We start from the raw sequence: 19,091 nt of genomic DNA, 5'->3' as shown, positions 1-19,091 counted from the left end.
AGTGGAAAAAAGGATGTTATTTTACACTGATTGTTTCTTTATTGTCTGTTAATGTCTGTGTTTTTATGTCTGAGAATGTCCTCAAAAAACTGATTGATGCATCTCAAGGGGTTTATCCTTAAAAAGAATACTCTAGTGATTTAGTATTGCACTTTCATAGAGCTGGGGGACTCTCAAAAGACGGATTAAAAAATAAGTGTCACGATTGAAGCAGCAGAGGCCGGAATATCCTGACTTTTAGTCCCAATAATGGGTCAAGCCACTAGATCCTACAATTCCCATAATGCATCTCAAAAGCATCTTTCATTAGAGCCTCCCTGCCTGGTAAACACCCACGCCTTTCAAACTCCACACCTCCAATTTCTAACAGGCGTTCTGCTATAAATGTGTTGTCTCCAAGCCCAAGCTGAGATCACCCAGAAGCCCCTTTTAAATTGTGAAATAAATAACAGACAAACAATCACACAAGCACACAAACACCTTACAGATTGTTGTAATTGTCTAAGAGACATGTTAACAAAATGATAATGTGATATTTAATGGATCATTAGGAGGAGAATAAGTGGAGCTAGCAACTTCAGCATCATGAATTCCCACAATCATGGAGGCTTGAATCTACCCAGTCATCAAAGGTCTCTCCTACACCAAGATTCAGCTCATTATACTGTAATTCCTTTTGGAAATTCTGCTGGGTACTGCAGGAGACAATGCTGCAGATTTCAATGACTTATGAAGAGAGTGATAGATTGATGTCCATTAGTTTGTTGTTTGTTGATTAAAGTAGTATGGCAACTGAACTTTTGAAATTCTAAGTATGTCCAGCCATTAAACTTAACTGATAAATGTCAAAATGTTGCTGGGAAACACTTGAACTAGTAATTAATATGAGTGTGTGTGTGTGTGTGTGTGTGCATGTGTGTTCAAGTTCTCAAGATGTGGCTGATAGAGTCAGAACTCACCTAACCGGTTACACACCTTTATGTTATCACTCATCTTACTCTTTTTTTTTTTTCCTTTACTTGAAATGCCTCTGGTACTACGCCCCTCCTGGACCACACCCTGACAACTGAGAGGAGATGTTCATTTTTTAGCACTGGTGCCTGTGCATTTCTACAGCCGACACGATCTGATCTGCCCTTAAATAGGTTACAAGCTTGAAATCTTGGCCTGAGGGGAAAACATGTGACAAGTCAAAAATAGCTTCACTCTCTCCCCTTGGAAACCAACCAGAAAGCAGAAATAGTAGTTTCTATTAGGCAAGATATACTGTAGCACTGTGTCCTGTGTTCTAGTTTGTGATGCCCTCAGCATCTCCAGCAAATACTAATAAACTAAATACTGTTCCAGACACAACTTCATTCTCATTTAGTTAGAGAAATATCACTCTGGTAGCTAAGGAGCTTAGTGGTCTCTAGATAAAATGCGACCCAATCACTAATTAGCACCATACAGCCATGATTTGTGTCGTAGCACCCAGTGCCATACAAGACTTAAGAATTCCTTTCAGTGATAGTCATTATACAATATGTGCTGTCTCTGCCTCTGTTCTGATACAAAATTGTGATCTGCAGTAAGACAAAGGACAATGTTTGAACTTGCAAGTGATGTTGACTTCCATATCAAAGTTACTGTGATGTTTTAAGGTGAGGTTTTCATAAATTTGCATCTCTGCTTGACACCATGACACATTGAATTTAATCAGAAGTGCCTCTAATTTATCCTAGGTTGTAAATTGATTACATTAAGGAGTGTTACAAGGATCATAGTTGTAATATAATTTACTGTAAAAGCATCAAAATGTGTTTATATTTGCCTCATAAATACTGTGGAAGTAATGGTAATGGGGGAAAAACTACAACTCCCAAAGTCTTGAGTTCGGTTGCCTTGGTAACGTTTGACGTCAGTCCCCCCTGCTCTGGCCGTGCCTTGGACTGGTGTGATTGGAGGGAAACCCCGTGTACTGCATTCAGACGGACAGGCTGAGAGAATCAGCTGTAGCTTGGTACACCGACATCACTGCTATCTGCCAGTACTCAGGTATGAAATGACTTACAGCTTTTAAAACTTAATTTTTACGTTTGCATCATTTGTCATTGAGTCTTCTAAGTTGTCGTAAAATATAGTGATAATGGAAGCGCACTGTCTCCAATTGACTGTGGGACTGCATGTAGCGGCGACAATCATCAGACCAAAGAACAATGGTTAGCTTAGCTACAGTTTGGGATATGTCTAATGGCTGGTTTCAAAATGGAACAACAGACTGAGAAGGCGTGTCAGGTCGAAGGTTGAAGCTCTGATATTCTTTGTCATTGGCTACAAACGTTATTAATTGTTAATTGAAGTAATTTGTCAGGTTATGTAAGTGTACCTCTCGCAATGTTGTATCGCATGTAAATATCTCTATCTATTCTTCAGGTATTATCTTAATCTCAGTTTCAGCGTCTGTAATTTCAACGTTACAAATGTGCTGACAATGCCAGCAGGGTACAATAACATCCGTGGCACGGTAAAGATAGTGTATCAGTTTTATTTGCTAACGTTAGGTGTGAAGTAGTGCATTACCAAAACTAACAAGAAGAGGCAAAGTATTATTCTTATCCCATCTACCACCTGACTGGCAGCTAAACACATTTAAACAGGCTTGTCGTCGTGCTAACCAGTCAAACGCATAATTGTTCTGCGAGAGGTTAACACAGACGTTTGAAGGTGTGTCTATACATTTTGAGCGTGTCAGAGTGGCAATGAAAATGGGTATAACCTCCAGCCAATTTATAAAAGCTTTCTGGCTTGGAATGCTTCTGTTTCAGGAAATAGTCGGCGCCATACTGGAAACGGGTCACGAGGCCCTAATGGTAGCTGGTGCTTTTCATTCACCTAATGGTGTTTCTCGTCAGAACTATGCCTGTAAATTTAATGGAAGCGGGGTTTTTTTGTGCATGTTGACCAAATATACTGACATTAATCACAGTAAACCGCTTTAATTTCGCACTTTAGTTTACGCTTGTTGGGCGAGCCACAGGTACAGGGATGGGTGTGGTGTGTGTAAATACAGGAAAGAGGGGGGCACATCTGCGTTTGTCCAGGAGGCTGGCCAACAGTACAGGATCGAGTTCTTCTTGCATGTATCTGTACCATGACTGTAACATGTATTCTTTCGGTGAATAGTCTTGCATTCACACGTGACTTAAACTTTAACTACGAATTAACTTTTTTATTTACCGATTGAAATGCGTACACACCCCCGTTTACCCATGGATCATGTTGCATCATGTCCATGGGTACATTGCCAGCCTCTCGATGCTGAAACTTAAAATTCCTACAAATTGGCCACAAATCCCTTTTGCATTCTGTTTTTAGAATTTAGAAAAACCTTGTAAAGATGATTTAATTTAACTTACGTATTTTTTCAGTTTATTTGGTTGCCAAACTCTATATAGGGTGTGAACTGTGTTAGAATTCCCTGTATCTCAGGACAGATTTTGAACAAGCCATACTACATGCACTCTGGAATGGAAAAAAGTGATTGATTCTGTGGAAGCCCGCTGGCTATTTTGGATGGGTCAAACGGATGTAGGCTATTGATCTAGTGATGAGAATTCCTGTGTGTGTGTCAAGTCTACACATAGACATTGTATCAGCTGTTATCTTACTTTTGTCCTCTTAGAAACCTATAGCACTCAACACTGATTAGTAAATTGAAGGGCTAATAGAGTGCTATAGTACAGTGGTTAAAAGTAGTATCTCCACTTTTCTCAAATCACCCTGATTTGCCTTACAGGCCTTGCAGGCATATTTAAATTTTTAATGCAACTACATCGTTACTTACTGCGCCGCCTTATTTAGCTAACAAAAGCCCTTATTACACAGAGGTCCCGCAATACTGCCGTAAAGAAGGGCCGCCGTTAAGCTGGTTTTGCTTTTTTACACTGACCCAAACAACATAATGTCACCCCAGTGTGTGATTTTTAGATAGCATGCTGGCGTCAGCAGAAGAGGCGTTACGTGTAACACAACAGCGGCGTCTGCCGTCCTGCTGGCTCCCCCATCTACACAGACATCGATTTGGCTCTGTACTACCTCTGCTGCTGGCTCAGAGGCGGAACGACAGTATCCCCCCCCCCCATTCTGTTTCTGTACGTTTTATACAGAACGGAGAGGTAGAATAACGGCGCAACAATCGCGCTGTGAACAGGCGTACTGTACTTCTTTGTCCAATTGCTGTCTTTCACTCCCATAGCCTTAAACTGCCATGGTGTGCCTCAATGTGTCCTTGTAGAAGTACTTCCTAAGGAGGGCAGCAAGCCTCAAAAACAACAGTTACATCATGTGCCACAACTTCAAACCTGTTTAGTTAGTGTGATGTGGTAGCTTCTCTAGACTGAGTAGGGACCCAGATCTATTAATGAATTGAGTTTGTAGCCAACATAGATGATTTATCTTTTCCTGATAGTTTATACGCTCATTAGCCTCATTAAATGCTCTTGAAATTCTATTTTTCACTTGCTTTTGCTCTACACATTTAGGAATGGGTACTTCCGGTAAATGAGTACCGATCCAAATAAAAAAATATGTCCTCTTGCCACTTAATTGACCTCCAGCTGTTCTCTTTTCCTCGCCTTCCTTCTTCCAGTGAGCAGTCATGAGCGAGGCACCCCAGAAGGAACTGGTTCAAAAGGCCAAGCTGGCCGAGCAGGCTGAGCGCTATGATGACATGGCTTCTGCAATGAAGGCTGTGACGGAAGATAGCGAGCAGCTGTCCAATGAGGAACGTAACCTGCTGTCAGTGGCCTACAAAAATGTGGTGGGTGCCCGCCGCTCCTCATGGCGCGTGGTGTCCAGCATTGAGCAGAAGGCTGAGGGCAGCGAAAGGAAGCAGACCATGGCCAAAGAGTACCGGGAAAAGATTGAGAATGAGCTGAAAGAGATCTGCCAGGACGTGCTGGTGAGATTGATAACGTTCCATTAGACAACATTGTTGGCTCTATCTATCTGTTAAAGTAATGGATTTTTGTCATTTAGACATAGGTGTCTGTAATATAAATGTTCTTTACAGCTTTATTAAGTCATGATAGGACTGTTACAGAAAGGACCACAAATTATGTATCAAGGTTGAAAAGTGTTGTTTGTTCAGTGCTCTTAAAAAGATTAAACTAGACATACATTCAGTGTTTTTCTGTGTGTATTTAACCTTCTGCTGCTGTAGCCAAGTTAATTTGATGGCATTTAATTCAGATTTGTCATGTTGAAAGTGTTACAGAAACGTTACTAGGTACGACTAAGTACGTAAATGTGAGTTTGGCACTTATTCAGCCAAGAAACCGACATATAAAATTGCCATCACATTTGCGTAACGGAGGGCATTTCTGAAAGTGGCTCATTTCTCACCATGGGGTTAACACTGTTTGTCCAGGGCTCTGTATATTGAATGGTAAAAGGTGGACAAATGTTAACTATTAAATTTTATCTGATATCATGCAATGTCGGATGAACGTTTTACCCTAAGCACAAACTGGATCTAGTGTATGGTGTGGTTACTAGACATTGGGCTTGTCAATCGTTTAGTGACTATTGTAGCAGTACAGGAATAAAGAAGAAACTGAGGCAAAAGCAAGGCCTTTTGACAAAATGTATAGAAAATGTACCTCAGGCAAATTACTTCAGCCGGTCGTCTCTTTTGACGTCCAGATTATGTGAAGAAGTGCTGGATGACTGAGGAGTGAGTCTAACTCCACAGTCATACCTCACTTCAACAGCTCATGTTGTTGGGTGTGTCATTTCTGTCAACAAGACGCAGTGGACCTTGTAGAGAAGTACCATGTCTTGACTCCTTCATTCCTATCCCTGGCTGTCTTAGAGCAATCCAGCCAGTGTTCCAGTTTTAATTATGTCATCAGTGATGACCTATAGCTTATCACAACATTCTTCCTCACACGTGCCCCTGTTATGATAAAAGTGTTTTAAGTGGAGTGAGAGTATGCAAAATGAGAATTTTATACTCATGAGAAAGGTGCAATGAGAGTTCATTTGAAATGGTGCTAACTTCCTTGTTGGATCAGCAGTGCATGCTGCAGTAAGACAAATGTAAGAAAACTTAGAAAGCATGAGCTCACACAATGCAGGAAATTGTGTGTAAATACACTCAGTGGCCACTTTATTAGGTACATCTATACAATCTAATGCAGGCCATTTCCTGTTCCAGTTCCTGGTCGGCACAATACCTTGATTCTTTAAGGTGTGATGCTAACAAATCTCTTATTGAACCTTTTATCTGTTCTCTTATTTTTTGAAGACCAATGTAGAAAACATTCAGTTAACATTGGCAGGCTTCTTCGTTATAGCCAGCACTAACCGTCGGTTTTGCCGTGTAAAATGACGGTCACCTGCGGTAAACTATATCAGCTGTAATTAACGTTAATTCCTTAACAGCTACACTGAAACTTTTGTCTGTCTGGTTAATGTGTTCCTTCCAAGCCGTTGTGTGTACTTCGCCAAAGAGTGCCGACTCTTCTCTAGAGAAATTATCTAGCTGACTGCTGCACATCAAATTCAGGAGTCTTTCAGTTAAACTTCTTATGCATATCGAATCGATATTTTGAGCTCATCAACTTCATAGTTCTGAATCAGGGCTTCCAGTATTTGGTCAAGTAGCTTGTGAAAAATCAGGTGCAAAATCAGTATGTTAGAGCTGTTATAATCAATATCAATGAACAATCAACATTTCATATCTATTGCGGCTCATCTCATGTTCAGGTTGTAGCTACAGGTTGTGAACACTAATTATACTAGCTTAATTAATGTTCGTCTTAATTCATTTAGTAGCTACCACTAAACCTGTAGTGTATGTTAAAACATATGATTGAATTATCACCTCTATGACAGACGGGAGGTGGGGGGGTGTCACGCGTTTCTATGGTCCATGCACTCGGGCTGTTAAGATTTCTTTCTACAGAAAGAACCACGTAACTATTTTTTGAGTAATTAAGGTGAAGCAGCCAACATTGTTGAACAATGTTGTATTACTTTTCATGTTTCATATTTTTCATATCCTAAGGGCTTAATCAGACTGTCATGCTTTTATCTAACTGCCAGCACCGTTTTCCTGTTAAGAGGAGAGTGTATCGTCAGAGTTTTGACACACAAGAGACATCTCCTATTTCCACTACATGTGTCCCCAGATGATGGGATCTGATGAGAAAGGTCTGGATCAGTGTGGCACCATGGCTTGGAATGATTAAAGTCCACAGGTTTAAAGAGTTATCTGCACATTTAAAACAAGATACACATCCTCTTCTCCTTGGGGAAAAAGCAGACCAAGCTCCATAAGGATAGTCAGTTTGACAAGTGTTATAGATGCCCCAAAATTCAAGGCTTTATTAGCACAGCTCCTCTTGCTCAAAGAATAGTGCTAGTTTTTCAACCGATTTGTATTTTTATTAGTTTGATCACTAGTTTTTGTTACTGATTATATACTAACAAGTTTCACATTGTCCCATGTACATATCTGAAGTACTGTAGTCATCTGTAGGACCTCTGCTACTCTGTTCTTTTCTCAGCCTGTGGCATTATCTGCCTGGTGACTCACCAGGTCCTAATCCTATAATGACAGCAGCTGAGCCACCGGCATTCTGGCTCGCTGACGTCCACTTCGGCCGAACAGCTATATGAGGACCGAAATAGAGAGGGATGACAGTAAAGAGGGCACAGGAGGAGGGGTGTAGGACAGGGATAAGGCTGAGGTATACTTGAAGCGAACTAGTTCGTACGAAGTGTCGTCGACCACGTCTTTATTTCTGTTCTGAATGGCCACACTCAAAGGAGGGATGAAAAGTCGGCAGTCATAGAGAGGGACCAACGTGAAAGTGTAATTTACTCGGAATGTTCGCGCCATGGTTGTAGTTTGATTTTAGCTATGCCCTTGCCAGTGGCCCAGTTCTACATTCAGATCCCAGAGGGCTTCCCAGAGCCCTCACTTCAGTCTAAGAGCATTCAACAAATGCAGGCTCTTACATCAGCCTTGTTTATTCCATTATACTTGGTACAAATGCACTGTGTAATTAGCAGGATCTTACAAAACATGCAATAATCCATGTCTCTGAATCAATTTGAAATACTGGTCTGTGTTTAAACTATTAATATCATATGGTGGGGTCATATGGTGTTACCCTACATTACGGGGTTTTTTTTTGTTTGTTTGTTTTTTCAGACCAAATCTATGTATTTTTCAACTTGTGACCTAAATGACAATATTTGACCCAGGCTCAGCCCATTATATTACTATTCCTATGTAGAGAGCAGTAGACAGGCCCATAACTTATACTGCCTCAACCCATATTTTTTAGAAATCAGGAGGCTTTGTAAATACGGGCAGGTCTGGGCTAGGTTCCTTAACAACAAATCACTAATGCCAAGGGGAATTCTGCTTTTCTGCTATCTTCTAACACTACATGGCACTATATGGCTGTTAGGGAGAAACAACTTGGAAATGTCTACATGGAAGCTACATTGAAATACACAGTCATGATGAGATCAAATCTCCACTTAGAATGAAGTATTAATTCATGTTTCTGTAAAGGCAATATTTAACCCTCTTTGTCCCCTAGTACTTTAACGTAGTAGATTAACAACACCTTTCAGCTAGTGGTGCATGCTTGTGTTGTAAAGAGCCAAGCTGGGCTCTGAGTGACCTACTTCTTCAGCAAAAGCTCATCAGGAGTTCAGCAGACTGGCGCTCTCCTCTCTTTCTCCACCCCCACCATCTTTCATCTATACTCCCATCCTCGCTCTCTCCTCCTCCACCCTTTTCCACTTTCCACCATCTTCACTCACCACTCTTCTGTCCAGCCTGTCCCTTTCTCCTCCCCCATGCTTTCATGTTATCCACCATCCACACAGATCCACCCCCTTCAGTGGTCTCTGAAGCATCTGTGATGTAGCTCAGGCAAAATCTCAGCCTCAAGCCCTGAGGCTATTGGAGGTAGCCAGCTTGTCTCTACCCTCATTTAGGTCTGGTGAGAAATTACGCTTTGAAATGTTGGCTATGTTATCTATTTGAATGGGCTGAAATAACAACCACTGCTCTTGTGGGGTCAGTGGATAAGTGATGGGTTTAAGTGGCAAATGAGCCTTGTAGTAATAGGTGTAAAAATTGCCTTCTTCATCAATCAATTGTGTACACATTTTATTCCCATAGTTGAAGGATACAAATCAACTCTGCAGTTTCTGCTTATCTCAAGGTCTGCCAACCCCAATTTTAAAGCAAGCTATATACATTATACTTAAACATTAGTTTGAATATATTAGAAAGTGTGTTCTTTCTAACAGTCTGTTATGTCTGTTTTGTTTATTTTTTCTGCCACAGGGTCTCTTGGACACTTTTCTCATTCCCAAAGCCACTGCAGCAGAGAGCAAAGTCTTCTATTTGAAAATGAAAGGAGATTACTATCGCTACTTGGCTGAGGTGGCCGCAGGAGATGAGAAGAAATGTAAGCTCTATGTTAAGTCCCTTTTATACCATCTGTGTGTGGGGGTGGTTTATTTAATTTCTATTGTTTATGTGCGAGTATGTTTTGCTGGCTGGAAAGCTGGATTGTAAGAACAGATATATACAACCCCTAGCCTAGCCAAATAAGACGTATTAGACAAGATCCTATTAAATGAACACCTAAGTATTGGGATAAGCTTCATGACATTGGCTCCTCAATGCTGATTACAACAGTATCACAGTATGCTCCTTTGGCAGTAAGAAAAGTAGGATAAATGTACTTGAATTCTAATACTTCCTGTCATTGTTGTTGATTGTTAATAGTCAACAACTAGTAGGTCAATTTGTGTGCAGTAGATTCTCATCAAAGTTACACAACGTTGCCAAGCAAATTAATTCCTGTATTTGACTGTTTTTTTCACATGTATGATATATTGTTACCGTCAGGGCATTTCTATCAATTAAATTTACATACAGCAGCAACGCACACACACATACCGATGTCTGGCTTCCGTATAACAACAAAGCTAACGCTATCTGAGCTAGCGCTGCAGTATAAAGTTCCACAAAAAGCAACATGAAAAATGTTACTGGCATCCAACCTACTACTTTCGTTATTTAGTTGGATTCAAATGAGGCTTAACGTTCACACATTTTGTCTTGACTGTCCCTTCTAGCCTATAATGTTAGCTATTACTTTGTTAGCCAAAACGTAAATAGGGTCAGGGTCATTTAATTTTAGTCATTTTTATATAAGCAATGCCCACATCTTTTTGGATGCAACTCACCTCACGAGTCCAGACAGTGTCTCCCTCTGTTTCAGTTTCACTCTCATTCTTATAACCGATTTGCCCCCTAGTGGCTATTAGGAGAGTCAGTGTCTCTCATTTTTCATCCACAGGGTTATTTATTTAGTTTTCTCTAATCTTTTTTTCTAGTGAAATATTGGATAGTTTCACATCTTTAGGCCTCTAAATATTATTCAAATGAAAACAATCAGAGGACGGAACATCACTGCTCACATCTCACATACATGTACAATCTGTGACAAGCCTTTGCAGATGGACACTGCCTTGTTTTAATGGGTTGTAAACCAAAACGTTTGGGAAACCACTTTAGTAAGAGAGAAAATTTGTAGAGAAAATTGTAAGGCAATGAGTTTCCTTACTGGCTGGTTTCAGCTCTCTACCTCTTTGCATATCATTCATAAAATGACTGCCACAGGATGTTTGACTTGGGGTTAGGAAAGGCTCCCCTCTGGGTTTCAGCTTTCCCCTGAGACCTTGATACAATGCCAGAAGACAACTAAAGGAACTTTTTACGCAGTGGAAGCTTGTCTGTTGAATTTGCAGAGGTTGCATTTCATTCATCTATGTACTTAGCAATGTAGGGAGTGTGCTGTAGTTCTAATTTAGGGAACATTACTGAAACAGCCTCGTAATTATATGTGTATGAACTAATCAACCATGTGTCCAACCTGATCAATTTAGGGATTGTTTTTCTCCAGTGTATATCAGCATTTCCCTAAACCACTTGCATAGTTTGTAGTCCATGTTATTAGGCATGAATGTCTTTAACCATAGACAAGGGAAAACTGAAAGGTCCTGAGTGTCACTACCACTAAGTAGTAGTAGTGAGTCAGTCAAAGTTTATTTAGGCCTTCAACAATTGTGTGTTGAATCTCCCAACAAGCCTCCTTCCTCCCTGGTGCTCTACACCCAACAGAAGCTAAAAAAAGAAGCCCCTTAATACCAAAGAGAGGTGTAACCCATCTATAGTATTAGCCATCAGTTATTGCTGCCGTATTGCTGTAGAGTTTTCGGGAAAGTCATTAGAAGCTTGTGTTAATTCAACTTTAACTCTTACTTCAATTGATTGAGTAGGGTGGACAAAATATCGAACATCTGTAGTTTGTGGTGCTGTTGAATTGAATCATACTCAGTCTCCAAAATGGCCGTTAAATATAATCAACACCTCTCTAAAACTGTTTCAACAAAAACTGAACACAACCTTCATTAAGGCAGGAGTTATTGCAGTGCTGTTGTATAAGATTGCATTAGGTTTGGCTAGGTGTTTGTAATAAACTGGCAACTGAGTGTATTGTATAGTGTCAAGGCTTTTTCTACATTGTATGAAACCATTAAAAAATCTTTTTAAAAAGACTTTTTTCTTTCACTTGTCTCTTATAATTAAGTTCCACAGCTCTCATGCTCTTTTTCTCCTCTCTCAGCCATCATTACAGACTCAAGGGGCGCCTACCAAAAAGCCTTTGATATCAGCAAAGAAGAAATGCAGCCAACGCACCCAATCCGTCTTGGTCTTGCCCTGAATTTCTCAGTTTTCTACTATGAGATCCTCAACTCACCTGAACAGGCCTGCCAGCTGGCCAAAGGCGTAAGTTCACCACATAACTCTCTTTTCATAATTAGGACTAAGGGTGTTCCAATCCGGACTTTTGGGACTGATTGCTGGAAGCAGTATCATCCGATACCGATCATGCGGTCTATTTGAAGCCTCCTATCAACTATTGCCTCCTAACAACACTGTATATGAAGTATTAAAATTGAGATGAGAACGTATCATGAATTGACAACTGTATTTATTGTTAGGCAACATATTTCTAGTAGGTTATTTCACCATTTTGATTCTACTTAATTCTCCACCTTTAGTGTTTACTCACAAACTACTTGAATCTGCTCCCTTTGCTTTTCCCTTCAGTTCTCTTTTCCCCACACACACACACCGGCTTGCCCAGCCCCGCCTCTTTCAATTTCTCCTGTTGACTTTCTTCATCAGCAGTATGTTTTATAAAGTCGGCCAAAAAACACAACTTGCGTTTTGGATATTTTTACCTGCAATTCCGTTTTCATAGCAGCAGGTGAGCCGTGTGTGGAGGAGGCTTGTTGTTGTTGTTGTTGTTAATGATGTATCGAAACAGTCCAACCAACGTGGTACCAAATGACATCAGTTCCAACCAGGTGTGTTGCTTTACCTGGTCCGTGCTTGTAAAATATCCACCGTGTCCGAATCTTCTAACCTAATACCAGTTAACGTCTCGCTCTCTCTTGCTCTCTCGCTCTCACTGCAAAATGCTGTCACCTGCCGTTAATATCCCGATCTATCGGAGCACCCTTACTTAAGAGGATATTAAACTGCTCAATGGAATGCAAATTTATTAATATCTCATTTATTTTTGTGTGAGGACTTGTCATGCATGCACAGCTGTTGTTAAATACACAGTGAGACAGCAATAAAACCTGTGTCCACAAACTGACCTGAAACACACACAAATTCTACCGACACATAACCGTTTGTTTTAGACCCCGTCATTTTTCCATCTGTTAAAAATGTGTTTTGAATCCTATAGGCTTTTGATGATGCCATTGCAGAGCTCGACACACTGAGTGAAGATTCGTACAAAGACAGTACACTAATCATGCAGCTACTGAGAGACAACTTGACAGTAAGTTTTCCTAAGTTTTAATTTCTTAAACATGTACAAACTCAAATGACATGAACAGATTGTGTGCACAAAAGAATAATGTAGATTATTGAAATTATTGAAATGTCTTTATTGATTAGTCTACCAATAGTTTTCATTTTTAATTGTTTGGTCTATAAAATGCCAATCACAGCTTCCCAGAGACCATGTTGATGTTTTAAAATGTCTTATTTTCAGTCCAAAACCCAAAGATTCAATTTACTATTATAGTATATATTATATTAAGAGTCAAATAGTCACATTTGATATGAAATCAGAGATCATTTTGCGATTTCTGCTTTAAAATTATTTAAAAATTAATCAATCAAAATTGCTGTGGATAAATGTTCTGGTGATTGATAAATCGACTGCTCATTGCAGCTCCTATTGAAACAACATTCATATGAGTTGTGTTTTCTCAGTGTTCTATAAATGTTTGCAATCGACAGTGTGCCCTTAAAACACTAATACACTTCGTGACCAGAAAAATGAGGGATTGATTTTGGGTTTAGTCAAATTTTTGGAGTCATGAAAATGGCATACACTCTGCATGTAAGTAGCAACAGAAGACCAGTTTCATCCACTTAAATGATCCCCACGTTTTCTCACTATCACCTAGTAATGCCATGCAGATAGTTTTGATTTCATTTGGCCAGGTGAATGGATTTCCGTTTATAATGCTGAAAGCATTTAAAACATTTAACATTTAAATTCAACAGCAACATTTCTCTCCAGAAATGTCGACTACTATATAATGTTCAGAGTAATAGGGACATTGTTTTGGATGTTGCTGCTGAATTTAGTACTTTGAGCTACACAATTTCTGTCCACATCCATTGTATCAGTGCAGCAGCAGAAATCGCAGAGACAAAAATCAAAACATGGGCAAATAAAAACATACTTTTTTGGCTAGCTTGGCTACATACCCCTAGAGGAAAGTGAGAACATTTGTTTTGTAATCATTCCTAGTGGGATTTGTACTTTCAACAGATAATTATAGCCTGTAAATGCAAGAATTGTGCAGGCATGGTTCAAGGAACAGTCAGGTAAAATCACATTCTTGACATAGCCACACCAGTCCTGATATCGGTTCAACACCTTTGCTATGAACTCCATACAGTACACAAAGGTGCATCACCCATCAGTATTTAACCGCTGGGTGAAGTACTGATATATGCATGGTGAGCTGTAAAGGTGGTGTATGCGATTCTAATCCAGTACACGGATTTTTGTCAAATTCAGTGAATATCTCCTCACGGTCCGCTAGCTGTCCGTTCAGTGTGTGCGCTGTAAAAAAAAACCTGCAGTGTTTGTACACAGCCCTGACTCTGTAAATGGGAAACAGACAAAGTGGCTCGGACCAAGCCAACACTATTCCAGCCAGGATTTGTGTGTCAGGTAACGTTAAACGACTTGCCCACGGACATTCTGCTGCCTTTCTAGTTTGCCAAGATATGCTGTTGTTGTGATGTTAGCTATAGTAGCAGGAGAGTTGTGAGTATTGCTGTCTGGAGCTGCTGTGCTGGCTCTGGGAAACATCTCGTCCTCTCTGCCTGTTAGCTTCGCAGCAGCAACTGTAGCGACAGTTTGCTAACCCACAACCTAGCTAACGTTAGTAACATGACTTGCTGTGTCGTATTGGATTTCTCCAGAATCGCATGCCCCACCTTCAACATGAGCATGCAGTAGGTACCATGTAAACAATGTACACAATGACTAAATGTGTAACAGTTATTTTAGTAGTCCAGATTTGTTATTTAACAGGGGTTTGTGTTTGTCACTGTGGAGTGGAGACAGTACTCTTTCTCCATTCAAATGAAAAAAGTATTTTAAAGTATTAAAGGATGTTGCCCTATCTTTTCTTTATCTCCTCTTTGACACTCCTGTTCTCCTCCCTCTCACTGCTTCTTCTTTGTCCTGCTTGTCCTGTCTTTCCTCAGCTGTGGACCTCTGATAACCAGGGAGAGGATACAGAGGAGCCCAGAGATTGAGCTAGACCCCCATAGTCATTCCTGTCTACCTGCCAGCGTCCCGGCTCATCTTCATCATCAACACTGAGACCACCTCATTATCATCATTGTCGTCCAACTCTCCATCTTTTTTCTATTTAGTTCTCTCAACACTCATCTCGCTCCTATCGGTTTACTATTCCTTCTTTTGTAGTAACTGTGGGGAAAGGGGATGGGGTGGGAGGGTAAGTTTTAAATTGCGTGGCGGGTGGGTCCATGTGGAAGGGTAAAGTGTGTTTGGGGTTGGTTGCTTATCTGCTTACCTTTTTTGTGTGTGGGAGCAATAGGGGTGTTGCATTATTAAGGTGGTGGGTAAGAGGGCAAGTTCTCAACTCATGAAACATGCAGCAGTTTCAATTTTTAGAGTCAGAAAACAGTTATACTGTATGTGTATCTTATTCATATTTACGGTCCTGTTCTTGACTAACACCATCTTTTGATATATCTGTGGTTTGACAAAATCAGGAGTTGTCTCCTCACACCTTAGGAGACTGCAGCTGTTAGTCTGTACTTGGCAAGAGGAATGACAGCAGAGGTAAAGACAGTGGCGGTGTAATGGGGGAGTGCTGGAGACAGAAGGCAAGGTTTTGTTGGAACACAAAGGTTACATTCCATTTACTGTCAGTTGCTCAACTTTCTACTCTTTATTATTTTGTTTTGTTTTCGGGTGACCTGCTTTTGTATTTCTATGTATCAATTACGAGGTATAGAAAACTTTGAAGAACAAAAGAGCACACAAGCTTGTTATTGTTGTTGTTTTTATGAGCACAACAGTAAAAAAAAAAAAAAAAAATCCCACATGCTTATCTAGTTACTGCTTTTTCAAATTAAGATTTGTATTTGTTTTGTCTTTTATTCTCCTTTTTTCTTTCAATACTTGCCTAAACTGCATGTTGGTAAGAAGTAGTTTGTGGAGATGTAAGGAAGATTGTCGGGCGGGCTAGCTTTGTTAATGTTGTTGGAATTTTCATACAGAACACCCAAGCATAACTGTTATTTGGGGGGAAATGTGTAATTTCATGTAAGTGGAATAAAAAAAAATAATTTAAAAGTTTCAACTTGTCCATTTGAAGTGATACACTGGTAGTCTCTGGTGGTCTAACAGCTCTAGAGTTTTGTTTGTTTTAACATTTATATTATCCAAAGCCATCTATAATTCATGATAAATACTTTCAACTCTCAGAAGTGGTTATTTTACCTCAAAACCCAGCAATTTTTGCTATATTTAGATGGTAAATTCAGCAACCATTATAACTCAGCTGCTTTATTTTCTGTGAATCACTAAGAATAAGTGAGTCACACTGAGGTGGAGGCTGGGAGCAGACAGGAGACCCACAGAAAGTCCTGTCTCATTACAAATCAGTTGATTCAGTGTCTCCAATGCAAATACGCCACTGTTGCTATGGTCAATGAGGCCTTTTATTGCTTCGTAACGCGTCCTTGGGCTACATCATACACACTTGTTCATGGTGGAAAGACCAAAGAGTTCCTTGTACCCAGGAAAATAAATAGAACCACACTACAAGCACACACACACCACACCCTTAAATACACTGGGCCTTTGGAGAAAGACATGTAGAGTTTACAACTGCAAAATTGAATCAAATGATAAGCTAATCAAAGAAAACTGAGCAGAGAAATAGCGTGAAGATATGACGAACAACCATTTCATGGTACTCCAGCATCACCCTTGTCCTGTTCCAAAATCAAAAAGGCAGTCCTCTTGCTTCACTGCCGCTGCTTGGACGAACAGCTGAAGGAAGGAGAACTTTTTTCTTTTTTTTTTTTTTTAAAAAAAAGCAAAAAAACATTCCTTCTACAAAGCCCTCTGGGTGTGTCGGCTCCACCGCCATGACTACGTGGGAGGAGGGCGCAGCAAGGCTACCACAGAGGAATGTGGAGCTGCAGAGCCATCTCTTAAACCCTACCCAAGAGTGAACAGAAACACGGTGAAGAGCACATCCTCTCAAGAGAACAGCTCCGGCACAGTTCGTTTCACACTGTGCACACAAGTGCAGTCATGGTAACACATTCAGCTGTATCCTGTGGGTGATACATAAGTATATGTTGTAATAAGCATTTATTAGGTAATCATAGCGATCATATAATCGATAAGTTATGATTATGTTGTCATGTAGTTTGCCCTTTGCAACCCCCTGTAGGTGTTATGCCGAACTCTGCTTCCCTACCGAGAAGTGCATGAACTTTACGGGAGCGCGCACAGCAAAAGCGAAAACTGTCGGACATTTTAATGATTTCTAGGGCTACCTACAGTGATATAATATTTACTATTACAATAAATGTTTCTCTCTGGTTCATCAATGATAGATGATCTGCTCAGCGATCAAAATATATATGTTTTTTATTAGGCTAGATTGGAATTGCATTCCTTGATATGATTGGTCTAATCCTGCAACATTTCTGCAGGCGAACTCTTCCATTGTCCTTATCAAAGCAACTCTACGTAACATATGTGCAGGTAAAGGTAAAGTCAGAGCGAGTGAGTGTCAGATGTATGAAATGTACTCAGTCAAGCCATAACAGTCCAAAATATGTGCTGGAGACACCATTTGATTCACACATTTCCACAGACAAACTTAAGAGGAGGATATTCGGCAGAGCTGATGCAGTTGCCGACAAATGTATCCCCTATTTCCACCGCGGTGAAGTTCGTTTTAAGTTGGACAGACGTTCACTACAGATCCAACAGCGTCTTCATACTCACTTTCAACCAGTGTTGGTAGTAGGAGGACGGTTAGCTCACCTCCGAGCTCTCGCTCTTAACCGCTGGGGTTTGACGTAGGGACCATCAATAAATTACAGTTTAAATGACTTGCCCTTATTAGTGAAGATTATGATTAAAAAATCTACTAAATCGGTCTCTTGTATTACACCTATTTTGATTGCTAATATGTAATTAATTTATTTTACATAAATATTTTAATAGGAAATAATGGCAGTTTTTTCAATAGCTCCCATGTCATGTGACCTAGTGACTCCAAATCAATACCAAAATGTATCACTACAATGGACAAATATGACATGTCTCTTTTTATTGGATTTTAGTGCTTCCTCTTTTTTATAGAAATATTTTGACATAGCTTCCATGTCATGTGACCCAGTGTCTCAAAATCAATACAAGAAATTATTCCCTACCCAGGACAAATAAGACACACCTCTTTTTATTGGATTTTTGTGCTGCTTCTATTTAAATATTTTTATGGAAAAATCTTGATTTGTTTTCAATAACTTCCATGTCCTGTGACCGACAGACTCCAAATTAATACCAAACATTATCACTACACTGGACAAATAGGACACACCTCTTAAAAAACAAGTAAAAACAAATGATGCATCCATCCAGCCATTTTTTTCTGCTTATCCAGGGCCGGGTTGCAGTGGCAGCAGGTTAAGTAAGGTAGTTCCTCTCTTCCTGGGAGATCCTGAGATGCTCCCAAGCCAGATGAGATATGTAATCTTTCCAGCGTGTTCTGGGTCTACCCTCCTGCCAGTTGGATGTGCTCAGAAAACCTCCAAAGGAAGATGCCCAAACAACCTCAACTGCCTCCTTTCAATGTGAAGGAGCAGTGGCTCTACTGAAGAGGTGTGTGTCCTTTGTCCAGTGTAGTAATAATGTTTGGTATTTATTTTGAGACACTGGGTCACATGACATGGAAGCTATTGAAAAAAACAATGAATGTTGTATAAAAATATTCATACAAAATACAAGAAGCACTTAAATCCAATAAAAAGAGGTGTGTCTGATTTGTCCAGTGTAGTAAGGTTTGGTATTTATGTTGAGACACTGGGTCACATGACAAGAAAGCTGTTAAAATCATGAATTCTCTATAAAAAATATTTATACACGGGGCGCCCCTGGTGGAGCGCGTGCCCCATGTGCCGGGGCTGAGTCCTTGCCAATTTGCCCCGGTTTGGGTCCAGCTGCAGCCCTTTACTGCATCTCTCTCTCTCTCTCTCTCTCTCTCTCTCTCTCTCTCTCTCTGACATAAGGTAGGTAGGTAGGTTTACACATACAAGGAATTTGCTTTGGTATTTTGGTGCAAAACAATAAACATAGTACAAATATAAAGAAAGATAAAGCAAGTACTGCAAGTCAAGA

General features: G+C 40.1%; 1 protein-coding gene across 1 annotated transcript; it reads left to right on the top strand.

The window, feature by feature from the left end:
- Positions 1–1,883: 1,883 nt before the first annotated feature.
- Positions 1,884–16,025, top strand: LOC122881238 (14-3-3 protein zeta-like). Its single transcript, XM_044207148.1, has 6 exons — positions 1,884–2,037; positions 4,631–4,942; positions 9,359–9,482; positions 11,712–11,875; positions 12,849–12,944; positions 14,903–16,025. Exons 2-6 carry the CDS (start codon positions 4,640–4,642, stop codon positions 14,951–14,953), a joined length of 738 nt encoding a protein of 245 aa, XP_044063083.1. The 5' UTR covers positions 1,884–2,037; positions 4,631–4,639; the 3' UTR covers positions 14,954–16,025.
- Positions 16,026–19,091: the final 3,066 nt, after the last annotated feature.

This window comes from Siniperca chuatsi, linkage group LG9 (assembly GCF_020085105.1).
Source record: "Siniperca chuatsi isolate FFG_IHB_CAS linkage group LG9, ASM2008510v1, whole genome shotgun sequence".
Lineage (NCBI taxonomy): Eukaryota > Metazoa > Chordata > Actinopteri > Centrarchiformes > Sinipercidae > Siniperca > Siniperca chuatsi.
Note: the sequence above shows the minus strand (reverse complement) of the source record. Positions and strands in the feature narration are given on the sequence as shown.

Bases quoted from the DNA above. Each gene is read 5' to 3' on its own strand.
- LOC122881238 (XM_044207148.1), top strand. From the start codon at position 4,640: ATGAGCGAGGCACCCCAGAAGGAACTGGTTCAAAAGGCCAAGCTGGCC. The intron at 4,943-9,358 runs GTGAGATTGATA...TTTCTGCCACAG, and splicing joins AGATCTGCCAGGACGTGCTG to GGTCTCTTGGACACTTTTCT. The intron at 12,945-14,902 runs GTAAGTTTTCCT...GTCTTTCCTCAG, and splicing joins TACTGAGAGACAACTTGACA to CTGTGGACCTCTGATAACCA.